At 34.5% G+C, this 25,540-nt stretch overlaps 1 protein-coding gene across 1 annotated transcript in view; it reads right to left on the bottom strand.

The window, feature by feature from the left end:
- Nucleotides 1-25,540, bottom strand: part of LOC144477162 (klarsicht protein-like) — a 126,081-nt gene that overhangs the window by 40,563 nt on the left and 59,978 nt on the right. Inside the window, exon 11 of the mRNA XM_078194650.1 lies at nucleotides 10,159-10,340. Within this exon, the coding sequence (XP_078050776.1) occupies nucleotides 10,159-10,340 (182 nt within the window). The remainder of the gene's footprint in view (nucleotides 1-10,158; nucleotides 10,341-25,540) is intronic.

Here is a 25,540-nt window from a genome sequence, read left to right as displayed (position 1 = left end):
CATTGCAAATAAAATTCTATTTAAAATTAAAATTTTTTAAGCGTCGATTGCAAGAAACAAGAACTAAAGAGATGTTTATTGTTGTATTGTATGATTTTAATAAGATCTAAATAACAAAATGGAATTTTTTAATTTATTTAGTAGCGCCACTTTTCTATGTTTTATCTACTTATTTTTGTCGTAGATGCATACAATAATAACAGCCTCGTATAAACCTATATAATAACAGTCAGCCAAATCGTTAAATGATATTGTCCTTTTATTTCTTTTCTTCCTTTTCTTCACAGGTATAATTAGCTTAAATATACTAAATTTAGTATAATCGATTTTCCTAGATCACAATTAAACGTTGAACTTTAAACTAAATATTTATTTATAGAAAATCACTTTTAATAAAATACCCAGCAATACGTAAAACATTGAGAGCTTATAAACTAATAGAATTTAAGAAATAATTATCCAAAGTTGAGCAACTGGATAACATGCCAATTTAACCAGAATAAAATTTCTTTTTACTTTCTTATGCTACGATCGCTTGTTAAAGATTTAACAAAGTAGAAATGTCTACGATCGATTTCGGCCGATGATGTCCAAGGAAATAGGTTGTTTCGTTCCACTGCGGCTGCACCGCATCGGCACGTCTGTACGGACTCGTTTTCTGGTTAAAATGTGCGACACGGCGAACTTTTTCACTTGCGATCCCGGATTATCCGACTACCCGGAATCGATTCTGTTCCACCTGAAATATTCTCGTCGGCCCGAAAATTTAAGAGGTAACCCCCCACCCCGGACGTTTGATCGACCCGATAAACTTGCTCGAGGACGGCACAATTTAGCCGACGCTTCCGGTTTTAAGAAACTTTCGCTCTATAATTCCTCCTATCCGATGCATGCGCTCTAATATTTGCCTCTACGTGGAATAGTTTCTCATATGAAAATTAATTAGTATCTGTTTAGGGGTTGAAGCTTCTGAAAAATCGATTTTCGTGTATTTAACCCTTCCGCGGAGTAAACTTCTAACTTGCGCGTAATATTTTTAGTCCTACGACGCTATTGCTGCTTTGTCATTTTGATATTGTAAACATATATGACATTATAGATAAATGAAATATATAACCGAGTATATAATAAATATTATATTTATATAGAAATATTATATCAGTGTTTTATTTTGTCTAAAATAATTATTTCTAAATATAAAGTCTGTGCAGATAATTGTCATTTTGAGAAATCAAAATTTGATTCAAGCTCAAGAGAACGAAATAACATTCATACTTAATCAGTGATAAATAAATCACCACGGCTCAGACTTTCGAAAGTATGGCAAAGGGTTAATAAAGCCATATTTAGAAAATCCAATTCGTGACAGAGACTTCCATTCGGCGGAGAATAGTTGGTAGCGAAGTTCCGGCGTAACGTCAACTGTTCAAAGTTCGCGCCTGTACGTTCTAAACTAATTTAAACTGGTCAAAGTCTTAGTTACGTGTATCTCGTTCGAAGTTCTGGTTTGATCTGTGTGGATCAAAGTTCTAATCCAAACTTCGTAGACCTTGCGTATGCGTTATTATGCAATCTCCTATATCGGAGGAATTTCGAAAGATTACTTGCTGCCTCGGTACAAATCAAACTAGAGCGATGCAATGATTTAGAGGGTCGTTCGAAGTAGCACAATACCAACTGACCCCGTGACTTCTTTTTCTGGAACGAGGCACGATAAACGCTGCTCAGAGATCCCTTTTGCGAGGATATTGGTCCACAAATCAATGTCGACGTGTCTGCGATGTGTCAATTGCTATTGAGAAGGGTACTTCTGCTGTGTTTTCTTTCGTAAAACTTCTTTTTGGAGAAGATTGCAAATCCTGTACGTCGATAAATATTCTTATCTAGTTTAAATATTTAAAGTAAATTTAGTATGTAAGGAAATTATTAGAAATGGATCTAATACGTTAGGATATTGATTTCAATCAATTTAATACACCAGGGAATTATTTAAAGTAGATTTAATACATCAGGAAATTATTTAAAATAGATTTAACCCTTTGCACTCGAAGCCATTTTAACTATAATTCTAAATGAACTTTTCTGACATATAATAAAACATATTGTTTTCTGACAAATAATAAAATCTCTCGTCTACTACATTTTCCTGTATTATATACTTTATATTATATTATTATATACGCTACTATATACACTATATTTTTTACATAAATAAATAACTACCACTATAAATATTATAATATAATCAATCGAACATATCAACGAGTGCTTGAAACACACTAATCGAAACCTCGATCTTCTTAATTAACCCTTTACGCTCGAGTGACATCTCCGACTCCACTCAAAAAAACATTGCTACACAATTATCGAAAGAATATTAACATCACAAAATTTCTCTACAGTCGACAAATTGTCAAATAATACATATCTCTTACAAGCATACGTTTACAATCACACACATACCAAATAAAAATAAGCTAATAAAAGTCAAATAAAAATCAAATAAAAATAAGCTAATAAAAATCAAATAAAAATAAACTAGTAAAAATCAAATAAAAATAAACTAATAAATATCAGATAAAATACGTTAAATCAAACGTCTTCGTTTAAAAATTAAAACAGTCTCGAGTAGAAAGGGTTAATATAAAAGTCGGAAAAATAATTCTTGAAACGAGTAAGGTAATAACGCACTTGCTGCCGTCGCAGAATTTCCGCGACGATCCGCGAGCAGCTCGTCCGTACGAGGGAAAGTGCGGAAAGCAGAATGAGTGAGTAGAACCGTGGATGGGGGGTTATCGTTCAACTATGTTCGAGTATCGATAAAAGCTCTGCCCTATCGGCGGCAAGGGGGCCCCCGGTTATCGTCGGCACCGGCTCCGCGATTATCGAGTCCGGGGCATTCGGATTCCGCGTGCGTCCGCGGGTAACGAACTTGCAGGCAGCTTAAGATCGTAAACGAGAGAGGCCGGGTATACAGATTCGACGACGTACGCCGCGAGGTGGAGAGGCCCGTGAGGAGGAAGCCGCGTGGGCCCCGTATACGCGGCGCGGTTAATCGCGAAAGGCTTTCGACTCGGAAGCTCGTTAGCCGGCCGGTCGATACGTACCAACAAGCTATTTCGAGTGGCCGCGTGCCTTTATTCGGCGCGATCGTTCGGGCATTACGCCGTTTTTCTTGCCCCGCCCGGCGGCCTTTAAAAAGCCCGCGCTCGCGATACGGCCCGAGCAATTAAAATACTAGCGGGCCCCGCGCGCGCACCGCACGTCAGAATCACTCCGAGCAAAAAGCTAATTCGCCTCCTCTTTTCTTCGCTACCGTAGACGCGGGTACCGCGACCCGACCACGGTGATGTCGTCGGTCCCCGATGTCGGTGCTTTCATGGGGTCCCGGGATGGGCACAATGTAATTTGTATACTTGCTTCCGAAGAAGTGTACCGCGGGTACTTAATGCCCTGAGCGAATTCGGAGGAGGCCGGTTGATCGATAAACTTGCGGGACGACTTTTCGCTTGTCGGAAACCGAACCGATCCTGACTCGGCCGCGATTCCTTTTTCTTCGTTAATTAAACGTTTAGAACCTCTTGCCAGATGGCTCCGTAAACTAAACATAAATGGCCAACCCGTCTGCTTTGGAAGAGGAATAAATGAGTGCTCTAGGGGCGTCAACTTTCGAGCGGTGATCATGGCTCTAGAACGTGTTTCATCCCCTACTCCAGAATTCCTAACGTTCACTATTCCTTTTTTTTCTATTGTGAGGCAGCGTTCGAAATTTCAGCAATTTTTGTGAGTGGTTTTTAGATTGTATTAGTGTGAATTAGTGTAAGAGCAATCACAGCATTGTTAATGTATTAATAAAGGATGCGTGGATACGAGGATTGATGGTGTATACAAGAGTTTATAGCTTATATTAATTATGTATTCATTATATATATATATATAAAAAGAATGTGAGACATTTTGATCCATGCGACAGCGGAGGGTTAAAGTTGTGATAAATTATTAAACAAACGAGACACCATTACGTTAACGTGACTGAAAATATGTTTAACATAGTGGATAATTAGTAATACATATATATATATGCTGTCGCATGGATCAAAATGTCTCACATTCTTTTCTTGGAGACAGTGATACTTTCATGAGAAGTATGAAATCAAGATTTCATTCAATATACTTGAGAGCAAACTATGTTCTCGAAGTTTTAAGTCACAGTATTATTGTTAATTTTTCCATAACAATTCCTTAAAAACTGGACTGAGTACAGTGATGTGTACAATTATAGATTCATAGTAATCGTTGCATTTTTAGTGATATTGAAACAACTTAACAAAAATATCATATCTCTATATTTTTAGAAGTTACTTTCAGTTCATAATTATTGAAAGCACTGTAGATAACCTTCTTTAGTTAGTACATTTAAAAAAGACTTGACAATATATTCTTTATATTGTTCCTATATTGAAAATAATATAAAATAAACATATACAGATACGATATTTTATCAAATTTTCATTGAGATACCAATAATAATAATAAACTTACATAGAGCCTAGAATGATACTCACCATTGCACGTGTTCACATTAAGTATAACAGTGAAGGATTAAAGCAAACAACATTAAAACCGACAATTTTAACACTAAACCTACCAAGTCAGTCAAAATGATCGATTCCACACTTTTTCTTTCAAAATTTTTTAGATTATAAAGACTTTTACATACGAAATTATTAAATCGATATCGCGATTGGAGCATAAATGATAATACAAATGGCAAAAAGTCTAAATAAATCCAGACTTGCCATTTTTCTAAAGCAAAACGCGTAGCCACTGTTCAAGCTCGGTAGGTTTAGTGTTAACCCCTTGACGTACCATTTTCTTCACAGTCACTGCAATTAGGAATTTTTCAATTGGCGCAATTTCTTAGAAGGGACAGAACATTAATGTTTATTCCGTGCCTGAATTTGTTTCTATGCTTGAATATTAATATCAGGGGATTAGAATTTGATTCCAAATTTAAAGAACACAATAACATCAATATTTAATTATTTATTACCAGTAATATCCATTGCGAGTCGGACTCGTCAAAGTACGGCAAGGGGTTAAGGAATACAACAGTTTCAGTACGAAGTCTTCGACACGTGAACCAGTCCACTGAGGAAAGTATTCTTGAAAATAGTGTACAAAGGGTCGCTCGATTTCAGTGGCAGTGATCATATCAGCTTTCGAGTAGCGCAACGGATTAAGTAAATCCTGTGACGCGTAGACGAGTGCATCCGAAAGTGCATTCTGTCACGTGTCGGAGGGTTGACCGGAGAGAAAGAGAAAGAAAGAAAGAAAGAGAGAGAGAAAGAAAGAGAAATAAAGGGGGGGAAAGAGAAAGAAACGGCGCACTTTTTGGCCAGGATGGGCACACTTGCCGCGGAACAATTGGCGAGGTGGACCGGTTAGCAGGCGGCACGCGAGAACATGTAAAACAAAAAGGAGGTGGTCCGGGTTCGACGCGGCGGATCGGGATGGGTTTCGGTGGCTAGACGGACTCGCGCGCCGAGTCGCGCCTCCTGCATAATGCAGCACAGCGACGAGTTCACCCAGCAAATGTTGGACGCTAATACATCTTGATGATAGATAGGGAGCATGTGTTTGGTCTTCGCAATGAGGCCGGGAGGGATGCTGGGTATGCTGCGGGGAGGATGCTCGGCGTAGACGCCGCAGAACAGAGAGAGCGAGGAAACTTGGAAAAAGTGAGACGGGGCTGGGAAAAGTGCGAAAAGGAGAGACAGAACGCGGAAAAGAGCGGAAAGGCGGAAATGAACGACGTGGAGTGCGAGGGAAAGGGAGATGTAGAGAAAAGGAGAGAGAGAGAGAGACAAAGAAGAAAGGAGCACACAAGAGGGAAAAGGAGAAAGAAAGCGGAGAAGAGAGCGAGATGGAAACGAGCGACGATTAGCGCGGGATCTTTGTCTCTGTTTCTGTATATCGAGATAAGATTGATATAGAGTTGACGAAGAAAGAAACAAAAAATAGATAGAGAGAGAGAGAGAGAAGCAAAAATAAGGGTGGAAAGAAATAGAGCGCGATACAAAACGAAAAAGAAAATGCAACCTCGAAAAACTGGGAAAAAAAGAGAGCAAAGAAAGTAACAGAAAATAGAGGGAACAAACAAAAAGAAAGCGAAAAGGGGAAAGAAATCGAGGGTAAGAGCGAGATGAAAAGTGTGAGAGAGGGCATAACATAGAGAGAGAGAGAGAGAGAGAGAGAGAGAGAGAGAGAGAGAGAGAGAGAAAAGAGAAAGAGTGAAGATAAGGACAGAAGAAAGCGAAAAGAAGAAAAAGAAAGCGAAGTAAAGAGCCATATAGATAGATAGATAGAGATAGAGAGAGAGAAAGAAAGATCAAAGAGAAAGAGCGAAGATAAAGACGAAAGAAAGCGAAAAGAAGAAAAAGAAAGCAAAGAAGGAGTCATATAAATATAGAGAGGAAGAGAAAGAGAAAAAGGGAAGAAAAATGTGAAAAGAAGAGATATAACGCGGAAAAGAAGGCACGGGAAGGGAAAAAGGCCGGCGAGGGGTGCAGGGGCAGGAGGGGACGGGGTGTAGGAGTCTAAAGGCGAAAATGAGGAGAGGCTCCGCGGGAGAGGAGAATCGGAGAAAATGACTGAACGAGGAAGCGCGGGCGTGCGAGCGAGGACGACGGAGAAAGGAAAAGGGAGAAACGGGAGAAAGGAGGGAGGAGGCGACGAGGGTGTTCCAGAGGGTTCGAGAGAGGGGTCCAGAGGGCTGGCAGGGGATGCCTCCGAGGGGGTGGAGAACTCGGAGGGTTGGCCAGGTTCGCCGGCGCGGCGCGGCGCGGCGTTCCGCTCCCGAGTTGTGATGCGGAGCACGTCGCCGTCAGACGAGCGTACGTGCGACACGACTACGCTTTTACGCCACTCTCTGCCTCTATCCTTGCCTCCTGACTGCTCGCCCTCCGCCCCACCCTTTATGCTCTCTCTCTCCTCCCTTTCGTGCGCGTTCGCCGAACACCTCCGCCTTTCTCCACGGTTTCGTCTCTTACACCCCCGCCGCGCTCCATCCCGCGTGCCTTTTCCTGCCTCTATTTCGCCTACTTTCATCTCGGCCCAGTCCTCGATCTTCCGAGTTCCCACAGTGCCCCGCGCGCGACTGCCTAACTTTTACGCTGGACCACCTCCGTCGGACACGGACGGTTTCGTTGGAACGATCGGTGTTTCTTCCGAATCGGCGGCTGACCAGGGATTTGGATTCGGGCGGGTGGCCGCGAGATTTGCGCGCGGAAATATGGTACGCGAAGAGCTAATTGCTCGGATTTTAAGATCGGTGATCGATTGGGGAATGTTTTCGTCGAATCGCTTCGAACGAGGTCGAATGGCCTAGATAGGTGTACGTCGTGTGAACACGTGTTAAGGACAGCGCCTACGCTTGATTTATTAACCTTTTGATTGCCGGCACGATGCCGTATGGAGTTACTAATGTTGTATTATATTTTGGAGGGTAGTAGTTCCTTTTATCCGACTTATGAGAAACAATATTTAGAAACATTATGACATAGTCTGGACCACCTAGCAACGTATTAACTATTAATCAAAATATTGCATGAATTATATAGATAATTTATACATTATTTAATGAAACTATTCGCCAAAATGCGATGCAATACTAAAGACGCAAGGGGCACTTAAACTATACACCACTTCGATAAGCCTAGCGACCCTCTAATAAGGGTCAGGAAATAAGGGTTATGTTATATCGTTGGACGACACTTTTTAAACACAATGTGCAAAATACATATGTCCATCTATAGCTATGGTATCCAAACTACCACATTTTTGGTATTATATAATAAAATAACAAACTTAACAATAACCTAAAAGTAGATTACATACTCTAATTTAGCTACAGATTGTAACATTAATGTGGTCTGCCAAGAAGGCGGTTACTCTTGATTCCCCAAGGGTTTTAGGTATCACCTTATCGTGATTAGGCTTACTTCATCTTATTCATATGGTCCGTGCGTGAACATCACGTAGACAATTTCTGGAAATTCTCCTACCTTTTTCTACCACCATTACTCCTATATTTCACCATTAACACATGCTTCAAACAATAAAAATGCAAGAATTCTTTATACTTTAGCCTCGTATTCATCCAGCAGAAGAGAAGACATTCGACTTTCCGGAACAGTCAATAAATATCATAGATAATAATTTATTTTTATATAATTTTAGTAATCATCTTGAAAAGGTATTTTGTATGAAGTTTTGCAATGTAATTATAATGGATAAAATATTAATGTGTTCTAGAACAAATTTTACATAAAAAATAACACAGTAGATAGTTTTAATTTATTTCTGTATCAGTATGTTAAGCAAAAACATCTAATATTCACAGTAAAAATTGATAATGAGCCTTTAACAAATTTTTATTGTACCGCTTAATCCTTTGCACTCGAGTGATGCCATTGAGGCTCCACTAAAATTGGTCTATCACGTTCCAAAATAATGTTTATATTAACAAAATTTTAATTTAGGAAATTCTTAAAAGTCAAACTATTGGTATGAGTTACAAAAATTAATTTTATTTATATATATATATATATATATGTGTATATAATGCACTTGGTTACGTAAAATAAAAATACTATAACCAGGAAAGTTATTTTACATTTACAATTAAAATAGCTTCGAGTGTAAAAAGTTAACAAAACCATCAGCTTCAAAGGTAAATAAATTAAAAAATTTATTGATACTTCTACTTTATAACATTATGAAACTTTACATATACGAAACAAAGAACCACATACTTATTGTCAAAATTGGATACTTCTATAATTAGCCCTGTTATTATGTCTTATTTACCCCGTTATTATTTTTTCAAGTAGGAAATGGATATATTAGCGCGATCTATGCTACACAAAATTGGATAGAGGAATACTCTTCATTATCTGCCAACTTGCTATTACCCTATGAAGAATACTACCAACAGAGAAGAATTCATTTACCGACTCAGATGTATGTTACCGACAATCACTACTCTTATCCTCGATGCAAACCCCTCAGTCAAAGAAATCCATTTTACATTATTAAAACTGCCTTTGACATAATCAGATATAATTTAGAATATTGATTCTGAAATATAAGCATCTAATTTTAGTCTTGTACTAAGTAATTATAAACATTCTGTAACAACTTAGGCTATTTTTAGTAGAACTTGACTGCGAATGGTAAAACAGGTTGTCCAAGATTTTATACCGACAGCAAGTTACCTTCACGCTCACTCTTAATTAATTTAAACAATTAATTCTGTATCTCGTTTAGTGTGTCATTTTGGATTAATTTCTTCCTAATTGCAAGAGTCAAGTTAGATTTAATTATATTTTATTAAAATTGTATAAAATTGTTTGCTCGACATTTAAAGTGACGATTGTAATCTTTTATTGCTTGCTACTTAATATTTTTCTAACGTTTTCTTAGCCAATATCTATGGTGTTAGTAAAATCACGCTATTTCGAATTCGCGAATAAAAAATACCAGGTAGCTCTGACATTTCTAAATTCTTGGGGATGGAAATTTGTTTAAACACTCTTTCTGTAGATCCACATTTCTTATTTCATTCGCATCGGTGTTTTAACACTTTGTTTAAATGAAGCTTGTTAATTTTCTGATAAAGAAAAACTTCGAATAAACTTATCAGATTACTTTAATCTATATAATGTTCTGTATTGTGAATAAGTTATTGTAGCTCTTGAATAATTTCAATTTTTAAAAAGCTATTAGTTTATTACCGTCGACTTTACCTGATATTATTTTTTAAATTATTCCTATAGAATATACGGTGAAACGTTTGACCATGTTAAAAGCACCCTGTATAAAAATTACTAAAATTATGCCAACGATAAACAAAATCTCAGCAACAAAAGATCAAAATTAATTCAACAAATTCATTTGAGATGAGAAACGCGGAGACATGGTATAGCTTCTGGCAAGAAAATTCGTGCATACTGACGGGTCATTTTTCAAGGCTTTTCGTTCCATTTTAACCCTTAATAAATCTTCGTAAGTATGTCAGCCTATTATGAAATAGACGGCTGAAAGTATCGACTTGCAAGTTCCTTATACGCAGCCATACAAATGTGATATTCTTACCGTAATTCTGTTAATCTGCTCGTCCACTACGTGGGGTTGCTCCAAAACGATTTCGTACGAGAAGAGTCTGTCGTGGGCCGCTTTGAATTCCGCACGTAAAGCTGTTAATTCGTGCTGAAGTGTTCGGGACATTTGCGCTTCTTCGACCTTAGTGGATAGCGTTTCCCATTTCTCCAATGTAGCTGAAACACGCAAATGTTTGCAATTAGATGCGGTCAAGTGTATTCATCCTAATTAATTATTAAATTAATACTTATTCATAATATAAATTGTCCGCAATGGTAAGCAGAGTTTATTAGATATGTGTTTTTTTAAACAATTCTAAGACTAGAAATCAATTCAATAGTATAATTCAATAATAATCAATTCAATAGTATAATGCAATAATAATCAATTCAATAGTATAATGCAATAATAATCAATTCAATTAATTCAAGACTACGATTACGGAGCAACAAAGGCAGCGTTTTGTACTGCTTCATAAGAATAACAAACATAAATTTATTAAGATCTTTGGCGATCTTTATTATATGCATGTGCAACGAAATAAAGATGTCGAATAATTATATGTTGTTTCTTCTTTAGTTCACGCTGCTTTGTTTTTCGATTATAATTTTTCTCACAATTGCATAAAATCTGCTACATAATAATTATTATTTCCCAAATAAATTACAGTTGAATAAAACTGTATAATATCATATTTTTCTTATAAATTTAAAACTAAATAAACATTTCTTAGATGTAGTTCGTAACAATATCTTTACTTGCAAGAACCGTATGCTAAATAATATAAAAATGAATAAGTTTCCCTTTCAAATAAATATGTGAATAGAGATATTTCTATAAAAAACAGGATGTTGTTAGTTTTTAGATTTATCCTATAAAAATAACATAAAATATAAAAATACTTTTCGTTTAAATGTTATGATTGGAACCATTGTACAACAATCGTATCAGAACTTATTTTTAGCGAATGATGTACATGGTAACGTTTTAAGTAATTACGTGTGCTTGTTTTCATTCAACTGTGTATCCTGCTTATTATGGCGTTATTTACGTCATTTCTGATGTCAGGGTTTCAGGCGATTCGTACGCCTATCATTATGTCAACGAGAACATGTGGTCAGACATATAAGGTCAATCAGCTTATGTCTCTGTATGCAAGCGCACTTGGCATGGCTTCGATGACCTGTTTCCTCTTTCATACTTTCTTTCTGTACATTCTTCTTGGAAACGGTTGCTCATAGAAAAAAATGTCGCGACGCTATTCGACTTTAAAAATAATTTCTTTGTTTGATGTAAAAACTCGGATGCGGATTCAATTGAAATATTTCATCACCAAATCATGCACCCTTAATTACGTGTTATGTGCCCAATTTCAAATATGCGAATTCGAAAAATGATATTTAGTAATTTATATTTAAAAATTCAAATTCGAAAGTTAAAATACAATACTTAAGTTCGATATTAAGGTTAAATATTCAACTTCAATATTTAACTTCAATATTCAACTTCAATATTCAACTTTAATATTCAAATTAAATATTCAAGTTAAATATTCAACTTCAATATTCAACTTAAATATTCAAGTTTAATAGTCAAGTTTAATATTAAAGTTCAATATTAAACTTCAATATTAAACGTCAATATTAAAATAAAAGTTCAATATTAAACTGTAATATTAAAATAAAAGTTCCATATTAAAGTTCAATGCGAAGGTTCAAAATTAAAATTCAACATTCAATATTCAAGTACAACATCCAAGTTCAATATCCAAAGATCAATATTTTAACTCGAAAAAACAAATCAAATGTTTAAATATAAGCGTTAATATTTATCAATTTAAATTTGAAAGTTCAAATTCAATAATATTCAAGTTTAAGTGTCTAGATTCAAAGAATCAAATTCGAATGTTTCAATGCAAATTCTTGTCTCAGAAGAAGCCGAAAAGCGACGAACGTTGTTAGACCGTCGTTAAGAACCATGTAACATGATTCTCGGAGTTTCGAAACGATTCACCGTTAACGCACTCGTTGTTAACTTTGATTGAGATCCAACTTCCCCCATTAAGGCTCGTGTGCGTGAAGCTGGTTAAAGGTATTCGTGCGAGGGAGATAAGTTATTCGGTGAAAGCAGATTGAATTCTCCTTTCTGGACCGTGTAAATGTGGTAGCCGTGAGCGACGCGACGCGACGCGTCCGAGTAATTACCGTCCCGTAAATAGAAACAAGAATCGTAGGAAAGTGAATAGTCACGGGGAAAGGAGCACCGGGTTCAAAATCGCGATCGATTAAGCGCTACCGCGATGCAATTACCGATGACAGATCGTTTAATAATTACTGCAACGAAAGCGACGCAACGGAAGCTGAACCTTTCAATAATCAATCACCAAAGCAAATGCAAATGATCTCTGTTCGATCACAAGTCAAGAGTTATCTTGTGCATCTGAATTAAATTATAGCAGATACTCCCTTATCTGAATGTTTAATTTTTCAATACCCTGTTAATTATATTAATATACATGTATATTGTCTGTATACATTGTCATACACCCGATTACAGTTTAATAGTAAATTCTAATCAATTCAATAAAATAAAAAACGCTTATCTCACGAAAATTGAACGAAGTGTTTGGATAATAGAATATTATTATAATGTAATACAATGATCAGATAACATTAAAATAGAATAAATAGAATAACTACAATATTGTAAAAGTAAATGTTCAATAAGAGAACTTCTGTTGTACTTTCAAATTAAATAGCATGCACGAAAGTAATTCCGCTTTCAGGTAATTAAAATAGCTTCATACAGTCTTCCTTCATCAATTTTTAACAGTTTCTCTGTGAATCATATTGCAAAATAAAAATTATCTATTATCATTGCAAAATACAGGGCTACGCGGATACTATGTTTTCTAATTATTTTTGAGAATCGAAAATAATGCAATTCTAGTTTCGACTTTTTCGAATATTAAAAAAAAAAAGATATTCTGTTTAGAGCGATGGAACATTTTTTTAAATATTAACAAATTTTTAAATTGAATACATTATGGTAGGTAGTAATATACCATTTTTGTAATTGACAATCTAAGAGTAGTTTCTATTCTGTACAGTACATGATTAAGAGCACGATTAAGAGCATGATTAAAAACACACTTAAAATAGATATCTGGAGAAGATTATTAACTATTGGTCCAGTTATCTTTTTAAAAAATGACCTAAATACTGTCAAAATTAACATGACCGACGCTACTAATAATGTTTAAAAAATGACTATTAATGCTAAAAAATATAATATCAATAAATAAAAGTGTAACAGTGGAATTGTTTGCTTCGAGTCAAAGGCTGATAATTTAAAAACCACAAATACGTTGGTTTTTCTCAATTAACAAATTCAAATATCTAAGACATATATGTATATATAATTATGTATGTATATAAATATAGATGTATAACGAAGAAAACTAAGCGAAGTGTAATGTTAATTCAGTATTCAAACCGCGTGAAATTCTTCTCCTCCAGTGACTGTACGGGGAACACCGTTAAATGCTGGAATAAGTTGGATTCTTTTGTTCCTTCTTAAATAGTAGTACACGTCCCCTTTTTGCGCTCGCACGGAATCCGAGATTTCACTTGATAACCGTCCGCCGTCGTGCGCCGCTTTTTATTAACTGCCCGTGACAAAGTGAAAGTCGATTTTTCCGGGGAAACTTCGAAAAAGCCGGCGCGCACAGTTTCTTTTCATAGGGCAACCACCTGTTTTCACGCCTCCGTTTCTTACGCTGATCGAACGATACCGCTCACTGTCCCGCGACAATATCCATAAAACTCCAACTGTGTTTTATTTCTTGAAATTGGCCAATTAAGTGTTATTGATACAGTGCAGAGATTTCCAGTGACATAGACTGATTTATAAGAACTGGAAAGAAAGAGAAACTTGTCCATGCTGCTATTTCTATCAAATTGTAAATATCGTAGGAATAACATTCGAATTTTATTAACATTTGCACACATTTTGGATTCACTAAAGAATCTCTATTGTTAATTGTTAATTAATAATTACGAATTGTGATTGTATGTTATAGAAATATTTTCTTGCAGCAGGATTTTAAATCTATTTAATTGATAAATTATTCATTATTGTTAATTAGAGTTATTTCTTGTGGATATTGTTATAACGTGTTTAGAAATTGTGAATGTCGTTATATCGTATTTAAAAATTAACTGTTAACATTATTGTACCATGTTTAAGAATGAACATTGTTATACTGTATATTGCTATATTGTATCTCAGATTTAATTGTGAATATTTTTATAACGAATTTAGCAAGTAACTATGAATATTGTGATACCATGTTTAGAAATTAGTCGTGAATATAGTTATATCGTATTTAAAAGTTAATTATGAACATTGTTATATCATATTTAGAAATTAACTGTTAACATTGTTGTACCGTGTTTAGAAATGAAAATTGTTATATTTGTATATTGCTTTATTGTATTTCAAATTCAATTGTGAAAATTGCTGTAATCAATTTAGCAAGTACTATAAATATTGTTATACTATGTTTAGAAATTAATTGTGATAATTACACGTACATCAAATTTTACTGTGAAATTGCTATACCACGATTATAGATTAATTGCGAGAACTATAAATTTATGAATATTGCTGTACCACGTTTATAAATTAATTGTGACAGCTATAAATTTGTAAAGTCTATTATTTATTATAATTGTGCTCTCTTGAACGTCACCGAACCTAAATAATATAAATTTTGCAAATAAAGACAAAAACACATTAGATCCGTGACACATGCGTTTTATGTATAGATGACGTTTATAAATCATGTGCGCTGTCGTTACAGCAACATTATCAACGATAAATCAAGATTGTAAAACACGAAAGGCCTTCGAGTTATTCTCGTTACGTCAGTCATCAATATTAACCAATGAATTAAACATTAGATATGAACGAGCCATTGGCAGTCCGCCGACAAATGCAACAATCTTCCGCAATGAATGACATCGTTACCTGCATTATTTACATATATCGCGCACCGCTTGCTTTATTTAAAATAATGTCGGATATATTATAATTAGACATATTAAAATAATATCGGAGCTTTTTCTGAATAAGAATATTTCCTAACTGACAGCTATTTCGTGAAATGAAATATTTCACGTTTCTATTGGGTTGTTCAAAAAGTCATTGCGTTTTTTTCTGATAGATGGCTTTGTCCGCGATTATTTATATCTAAACGTGACACGAATGTCAAATGTTCATGCGTGTTTTGTTTTTGATACTTAACCTAAAAAACAAGCAAAAGTTGACACGATTTGGTTGAGTTTTGTACTTGCAGTTGTGGTTCGAACATGGAGAATTTAGAAGAGCATATTCGCCATATTTTGATTTATTTCTTTAAAATAGGGAAGAAAGCAACTGAAGTAAGGGAAGAGTTGCGTCAAATTTACGGCAGAGACGTCATTGAAAAACGCCAGTGCCAGAACTGGTTCGCCCGATTCCATGATGGTGATTTTTCAGTTAAAGATGCTCATCGTTCCGGTAGACCTTCTGAAATTGACGACGATAAAATTAAAGCATTGGTGCAAGCAAACAAGCATTCGACGGTTCGGGAGCTTGCTACCGCTCTAAAAGTGTCCATTGGAAGTGTTCATGGCCATTTGAAATCGCTTGGCTTCGTAAAGAAGCTCGATGTTTGGATACCGCATGGGTTGAAAGAAATTCACCTGACAAAGCGCATCAACGTCTGCGATCAACTCATCAAACGCGAAGAAAACGATCCATTCTTGAAGCGTATGATCACGGGTGATGAAAAATGGATTGTGTACAACAATGTCAGCAGGAAAAGAAGTTGGTGTAGACTGGATGAAGCACCGGGAAGGCAAGCAAAAGCAGACATCCACCAAAAGAAGGTAATGTTGTCAATCTGGTGGGATTGGAAGGGACCAATCTTCTATGAGCTGCTCCCAAAGAATAAAACAATTAATTCCGATGTCTACTGTGAGCAGCTACAGAAATTAAGCGATGCCATTGCACAGAAACGTCCCGAGCTTATCAATCGGAAGGGTGTAGTGTTCCACCACGATAATGCGAGACCACACACAAGTTTGGTCACTCGCCAAAAATTGTTACAGCTTGGTTGGGATGTACTACCACATCCACCGTATAATCCAGACCTTGCACCATCAGACTATCATTTATTTCGCTCCTTGCAAAATTCCTTGAATGGTAAAACGTTTGCGTCTGACGACCTCATCAAACAGCACCTTGACAAGTTCTTCGCAGAAAAAGATAAGAAGTTTTATGAACGCGGTATTATGAAGTTGCCCGAGAGATGGCAGAAGGTCATCGAACAAAACGGCCAATACATCAAAGATTAATTCTCATTACGTATATTAAATAAACGTATTTAAAAATGAAATGAAAAAAGCGCAATGACTTATTGAACAACCCAATATATTTATTATTTAACGTGAAGTTCTACTAATTATTAGCATTATATAGAGAGCTTTATTCATTACTAATAATTAATACACTACTAATTATTAAAATTTTATGTTAAATGTAGAACTATAGAAATTTAGAATATTTTATTCATAAAACAATGAATACATTTCTATGTGAAATTTTAATAAACTTATAGGATGTTCATTCGAGCTAATTATGAACAAAAATATTTCATAAATGAAAGCTACTTCGTGAATAAATTATTCTAGATTTCCATATTTTTAATTATACACAAAGCTCAACTGATTATTACTAATAAAATTTTATATCCAGAATATTTGATTAATAAAATAGCGTTCATTTATAAATATACTTGTTAAAATAAATAGCTCTAATTAAAACTCTACAATTTTACGTAGAATTCTATTTGTATACGCGTTTGTTGTTTATCCGGCTTGTAAGACCGGATTATATGTACGCGTTTGGTACAATGCCGTAGTGATACAGACGCTTGGTTGCTTCTACTTACTCTTTATTCACAACACGTATGAATGCGTTCTGTATGAATGTTTACTTTGATCTTTGTATGAGTGCGTTATGTTTGAATGATTACTTTGATCTTATTTATGAGTGCGTTATGTATGACTGTTACGTTTGATCTGTCTTTCGTTCGTTAGGTTATGTCTGTTGTCACCTCGGTTTTCCATTGATTGGTGGAGGAAATGAAGCGTTTTTGATTGGAGGTGGATGTGTCGCATGACACTTGGAATGAGGAGTGGGAAATTTGGTAAAAAGTTCTGGTTTATGTCGTCTTCTTTATTGCAGTAAAATTGATGAATGTTTGTCCGTGTAACGGTACCGTGGATCTGTCACACGTATTGCCCGTTCGTCGAGTCGGGTTTCGTTAAGTACGGTAGTCGTAAAGTGATTTCGTTAATCGTCGTTCGTCGGACTTTTTACCTATTGTCCGTCTATTCGCATGTTTATGACTTAACCCTCTTAGTGCTAGCGGGCCGACCGTCTGGCGGGCTTAAATATATTTTCTAACTAAAAATTTTGCTGCCCAACATTATATACCATATTCTTTAAGTATCAGAAGAACAAATAGTAAATTTTCCTCCAGGAAATCGGAATTTTGTATAAAGCTATTCATATAAGCGCGCATATAAAATGGGCCTGTGGCATTCTTCGCATGTACTCCGTAAAATGCCTGGCACTAAGAGGGTTAATGACTAAAGGGATGGCTAGGCACTTTCGACCTTCGGTGTTGCCGTCGCAACACTATTGTCTATTTTACTGTATACAATAACGTATATATATATATATAATATGCATGTATATAATAATGTATACATACAATATATATGCATATAATAATGCATACATACAATATATATGAATATAATAATGCATACATACAATATACATGTGTATAATAATGCATACATACAATATACATGTGTATACATATAATATAATTGTATAATAATATTATAATAATACACTATTGCTTCTATACTGAAACTCTACATAGGATCTTATTTATTATAAGATCTTATTTATATAATAATGCATACGTACAATATGCATGTATATAATAATGCATACATACAATATACATGTGTATACATATTATATAATTGTATAATAATATTATAATAATACACTATTGCTTCTATACTGAAACTCTACATAGAATCTTATTAATTACTGAAAGTTTACATGCAATTTTACATAAAAATCTGTTCATTATTAAATCATACAGCATTCCATTGATTACTAGAATGTCACAAATATTCAGTCAATGATTATTATACAGAAAATTTCATCGAAATTATACAAAAACTAGATCACATGTATAAGGGTTGATTATTATACCAGAGTAATAATATTCGTTCTCGAACGTCGCTAAAAAATCAGACGCGAAACAGCTCCGACGAAGGTACGTCAGATGAGCTTCGATACGTCGGAATGAGGTGGTCCGTCGATGAATTATAATGACCGACGTGATCATTAAACCATGTTTGAAAGGGCAGGAACACCTTTGTCACGCGCGGAAGAGGGAGGACCGCGGGAGAGACGCGGCCACGAGTAAAAAAAAAAGTGAGAAAGAAAAGAAGAAATCGACGCGAACGGAAAAGCAATGAATTTCACACTGACCTACAGGAAATGACGGGGAATGCGATGAATAATTGCGACCACCGTGGCAAGATGTATCGTCGTATTACATGTAATATACGTGCTACGTTATTACGCTCGACTGGCTACGCTCAGTAGAGCAGAAATTGGTAGTAGCCGGGCAAGCGGCTCTTCCTGCAGCGAACATTTTTGTCTTGAACGCGGAACGTTGGCGAACTTGCTTCTAAATACAGCCTTTAAACTGCGGGCTATATTGTTCAAGTATTATACTAACAAGGAGAGGCCACGACTTTAAACGCCTTTAGGATTAAATTCGATGTAAAATCCTGTTCTAATTCAATATCGAAACGTTTAAATGAAAAACTTGGTATATGGAGATATTATACTGTTTCATGTCAGATAATAATTTCTGCTATATGTCAAATAATAATTTGGATAATCCAGTACTGATTTATCTTTGAACAAAACATGAAATGTTAAATTAAAACGTTAAACAATGCGAGAGCGTTAAGCACCACATCCGTTGTTCCATTTTTACGTTATTTGTTCGTATAGACTATATTTATACAGATTTTTTTATTATATTTATTTATATGTATTTTCTTATTCCGTTTAATATATGTTAGCGTAAAATTTAGTAGGAGTAGTAGTTCTTTATTTTTGAAAATTAAATTTTCATTGAGAAAATAAAGCTTCGATTGCCTTTTGCTTCAAACCTCGTTGTTTAGATGTATGTCAATATTAAATTAGAGAAACAATTATTATTATTTAATTACTACTATTATTATTATTTCATTATGTATATAATATATATAAATTAAAGTATCTCAATATAATAAAGTATATCAACCTTTTACTATTACATATGTATATTTAAATATATCTTTATTTATTATGCACATGTATACTACAAACTATACCTAGTCTTATCCCGAAACAGATTTCTACACTCGTGTTCACTCCTTATAAGCCACGCTCCAATACTTGACGATAGTTTTATCGTGTCGATGCGTTCGAATGTAATTAAACGAACATCGTTGATCGCTTAATACCTTTCTGAATTGAAAGTTTACTCTGCACTGTAACAATTTACAACAAGTACATAATTGGTTGATAGTCTGTTTTATCCTAAAGCATAAATCTCGACCAAGTATTCTATTTAACCACTTCGGTACGGCGCGCATCGGCCACGAAACTGTGCCCACAGCCGGCACTCACCATGCGCATGCTACTTCGTGCATCGACAGTGAATCCGTTTTGCTCTTTTACAGATCTTTGACGAGAAAAGCTTATTTATGTGTATTTCTGGACGTAAACACTGCATTTGTAGAGATAAGGCAAAAGTTCTTGGCAGTCGACTATAGTCGACTATAGTCGATGCTCGGCCGTGTGCGTTCATATCACGGCCGTCGACTATAGTCGACGCTCGTACCGAAGTGGTTAATAGCCCCGGATATTCCCTGTAAGTCCGGGGGAACATTTATTGGAAATAAATATTTAAATAACGTATGATCTTGTTTTACTGCGTGTTATACGAAACATGTTAGTTTATATGAACGTAAAATTATCTATAGACAAAATTGACGTTTTATGCATTTATAATAAAAATTACTAGCTGAAATTTTAGGTAATGAAGACATTCGCACGTTCTACTCGACTCGATATATTATATATAATTAATAATTACGACGCATTCTTACGAAGTAAATTAATTCTATAGTTGAACATTTGTTATAAACCATTTTTGCATTAAATAAACAGGTAATGCATGTACCATCGATGGTACAAGTGGCACGAAACGTGTTAAATGAATTTAAGGATATTCCTCCACTCCGCATCATTTATTAAAATCAACAAAAGGATATATCAATTTTTAATCAAATACCGTATCTCGCAATTAACACAAATAATTTTTAGTTCGTATTAAGATCGACCGTTTATTCACGTAAAGTTTATTTAACATGCCTCCAATCTGTTCCATTTAGTAAAATCAACGAAAGGATAAATTAATTTTGAATCAAATCCAGTCCCTTACAATTAACACAAATAATTTTTATTTCGCATTTAGATCGACCGTCTACATAAAATTTATTTGAAAATTAATTTAAAATAATTTTCCGTTCGACCAAGTACTTTTTTTAAATAGAATATCAAATACAGTTATCTTTCTGCCAAACGCTTTAGAACAAGAAACCAGCAAAATGTGTTAGAACTACAAACACATTACTAATTTCAGCCACGAAGGCACGATTAATTAGCGAATACATTGAACAAGTGTTTTTAATGTTCTGAATGCGTGGAGTGTTCGACACGTATCGAGAGGAGAGTTTCCCAGGCGAGTGCAGGCAGGCAAATAGCGGTTCAGTCTAGCGTGATTACAGACTTGTGCGACGTTTTCTGCCAAGTGACTAGGATGCTTTTTGTTTCTCGAGTTTTATCTCATCCGTTGATGAAGTTTCATAAACAGTAAATCTCGGTTTCTCCAGAACGTAATTTCCGCGTGACCGCAATATTCTCACGGCTCTGATATCTCAAGATTCTCTTCACACTTTTCTAAACTGATCTTTTATCACCGCTCCGTGATATAATCACTATAAAGTATACTTGTACTATTTCCATCCAATTTATTTATAATCGTTGAATGTGTTATATGCAATCAAGTTCATCAATATTGCGAAATGTTAAGCACGCGAGACGATTTTATTCGTAACAGATCAATTATTCAACGACGTTTTATGGCATATTCATTGCAAATTTTCATAATCTAGTACTCTAATAGTCTATCCACTTTCTTTTGCAATGACAAAGAAAACCTTCCTTCAAATTTTATTTTTAGAAAATTACTTCCTTTTAAACATCATACAGTAAAAGTAGTAAAACAGTACACATATAAAAGAAGTAAATAAATAAACTGTTTATAAAATATCATAAAATAAATGTAATCACTCAGCGTTTATTTTAAACGTTGATAAAACTATTACAACATATAACGATAATTGATTATAATTAACTTCCTGTTATTTTATACAAATTAAACGTGGAGAAAAATTTATTTTATCGACTAAAATATTACTCTCGCTGTAATAATAAAATCCATGTATACGATTATTTTTAATCTCTGGAAAAATAAGATAGCTTTTCCAATGAAAAGTAACTGGTAATTTCGTCGAAAGTGTTATCGGTGTTGTTTATACGTCGTTGACCGATAGAGAAGCGTTTTACCGGAAACTGTTTTATCGATTTATGCGAACGTCAGCGGGAACGGTTCGAATAAATTTCATTGATAGGGCGCGATGGAAAACCGGCGGACGCAACAAATTCTCGTATCCGCGAGGATCGACCGCTCGCACCGGTTTTACAATAGCTCGCGCCGCGATACTAAGAGGTAGGTGCCCATTAACAGAAACGGTAATTTAATTTATTGCCATCTTCTCATCGAGCGGATCACGATCGTCCACGCCAATATATTATTACTACTTTCTCCGGACACGTCCAACATTTATCAACGTTAGAAAACAAAATATCAGCGAACAAGTTATCGTACCTCGTGGCTGCGGATGCACCGCGGCCTTAATGATTAATTAACGAACGCCGTAAAAGATTTCGAGAATCATGTATACCGTCGCATGACTTATGCGCTATCGCGTTACGCGATAACGCTTCCGATCTACGTTTAATTAATAATCTATTCCGCTCGCGATGTTGCTGATTTAATTACGCTTGTTTTATTTCACGGCAGCGCGGCTTGTTTTTAATTCACTTTTATTTTGGTATCCGTTTTATGTCACTGTTTCAATATAGTTTCTCGAAGAAGAAAATATAAGTGAATCAGATAACCGTTTATTAATCTTTCTTCAGATTTATTATTCATAATTTATGGAAAATATTGCGACATGAAAATATTATTAAAGAGTAGAAGTTTGGATTGCTAGATTTTCCGACAAATTTACAATAGATAGATTGATTTCTAATTACAATTTAGAATTAAGATGGCGTTATATGCAATTTTTACATTAAATATAAATATTTAGAATATTTAATAGGTACGTTTTTGATGATAGATACATATTTCATACGTACATCGATTCTTACATATTTTAATGAAGAACAGATGGTCTCTTCAAAATTAATATTTCCAGATATATAATTTTAAAAAATCATTAAGTATTATCAATAATTCATTGATCAAATCAATAAGTATTTTATTTCAAAAAATCATTTAAAACTGCCTATAAAATCACTGTTAAACTAAACATAAATATCGAGAGATATTTGTTCAATATTATATATATATTGTTACGATGTAAGCTGTCGATTGTGAAGATCGAGAGAAGTTGGCCGTCGGAACGATATGGTGGTTTCCGGCCAACGAGGTTGTTTAATGAGAAGCGAGACGCGAGATTCTCTCGAGCTGTCAAAGCGAGAGGACGCATATAAATAATAGATCTTGACATATTGTTATTGTACAACTAATCTCATAAGAGTTGTATATTGTATTAATTGAGAATAAAGTGTTAACAATGAGTTAACACTAAGCAACAATATTTATATCTTATATAATAATATATCTTAATAATTATAATCTTATATATACATTACTAATATAATAATTATGTGGTAATAATAGATATATAATAACTACAAACTTCGTTTAAAAGATCTCCTGTAGTCAATTGTACCGACTGTCAAATAATAATGCAATAAAAAAACAAATAGTAAGGAAAGTAACGCGTTAATTGGTTAACAGTTCCCGAACCAGCCGTCGTTTTTTACGGGAACGGTCCCGTCCGGTTTAATCTGCTCCACAGTTAATAAAGTAATTAACCGTGCGATTTTTAACCGTCCGATAATTCCCACACAGTGAGAAGTGTTATGAAAGCGACGCTGAAACAGGTCAACGTTAACGCGAGAACGAATGCAAGCTCGTTAATCAACTGCGTTCTAAAGTTTCTATCGTACGGATCGCGGATCACGGAAGAACGGTCACGAGGCTGGACAATCTTTCTTCCCAGATTTCTATTATACGTCTAGGACGCGTGACGTGTGCGAGGTTCATTGACGGATTGGTCAGCAGGCAAGCCCGTTAGGCAAACACTTTTTTTTCATCTGTCAGAAATTTATCTTGCGACGAGCTGAAAGCGCAATCGTTGTGTATCGCGAATCGATGTTTTATTTGTAAAATCTTGGAACTACTTACGAGTAAGGCAAATCTACGATATTATTATTGTTAAATTGTGCTATTTAAGACTTTCCGGTTATTTTATTAAGCCTTATTGGTTATTGTTTATGCAAAAACAACAAATATGTAATGTTAATATGATTGTAATGTTTTTTAAAAAAAAATGAGATCAAATTGAACACATTTCAGAATTTTCTAAATTTTTATTTCAATCATCGTTATTTTATTTTTCTTTAAATTTCATTTTGTATAAGAAAAATATGATGTATTTATGATTATCCAATTTTATCAGAAAATAAGGAACTACTGTATGTTCTTAACAATATGGCAATTATTTTGCATATCTCTTTTATGAAATAAAAAAGAAGAAAAGCGAATTATTCGTTGATTTATATTAATACAACCTTCGAATAATCTCAAATGAGAAATATATAAAGAAAATAATATTAAGTCTTCCTAACTAGAAAATTGAAATTATAATAGATATTTAATAAAGATTTAGAAAAATGATAGATAAAAATAGATCTTCGGTTTCAATTTAAATTTACAAAATAATGTTTAATTATAATGAACTGTTCTAATAATATATAAATAATACATAATAATATAGAAATAATATAAGATAGAGAAATAATATAGGAATAATTTAGAAATTTTAAATTATAATAGACTTTTCACAAAAACTTAAATTTTAAAATATTTATTATAATAGTTCAACTAGACACTTAAAACTATAACTGTAATAATCTAGCTGTAATAATTTTCCTCAATTACTACGAAATAAAAAATATCGTTTTATGAAAAAACTCAAGCGTGTAGGGTCGTTTAAATATTTGTAGAATTTACGCGACACTCGATATGTAAATGTTATCGACCGGCTGTAATAAAATCGCCTGAACTGTTCGCGGATGGAGTAACTACAAATTGGCAGTTGCGTTACTATTAATACGGTTTGGCACGCCGATGACTTTGAACCAGGAGATTACTCGACCCACTTTACTTTTCATTACGTTTCTAGCCATTGATGTCTCGCTGCTTTTATACGGCGATCGCATCGGATAGAAATGCCAAGACGATCTCGATTTTTACGCCGTCTTTCTCGCAGCTATTAAACGCGTCTAAACGATCGTACGACTCGGAATCCGTGTTCCTTGCGGTTTTAAAGAAAGCTGATTCCCGTTTATCTTACGAAAAAGATTTATTCGGGGGAGCTGTGCAATTAATTTCCAAAGAATGGTTAATGATTCGGAATTTTCTACTCTCTCCTTGATGAATTTAACCTTTTAGGTTACGACTCATTTCGTCGCCAGGCTCGCCGTTACTAATAATTACACCACAATAATATAACCGTATCTTTACATAACCGCAGTACTTTGTATTATAGCCGCTTAATATTATTATAATATTATTATTATTATAATATTATTATTATTATAATAATATTATTAATAATAATAAGTTTTATTACCATTATTTCTATATGTTTATATATCCGCCGTAATTTGTACTGCAGTGATTTAATATTACTATTATCATTTATTATTATTATTTATTATCATTATTATTCTTATTATAGTCAATTCATACTCA

Source organism: Augochlora pura, chromosome 11 (genome assembly GCF_028453695.1).
Source record: "Augochlora pura isolate Apur16 chromosome 11, APUR_v2.2.1, whole genome shotgun sequence".
Lineage (NCBI taxonomy): Eukaryota > Metazoa > Arthropoda > Insecta > Hymenoptera > Halictidae > Augochlora > Augochlora pura.
The sequence above is the reverse complement of the archived record's forward strand: the minus strand, read 5'-3'. Positions and strand labels throughout refer to the sequence as shown.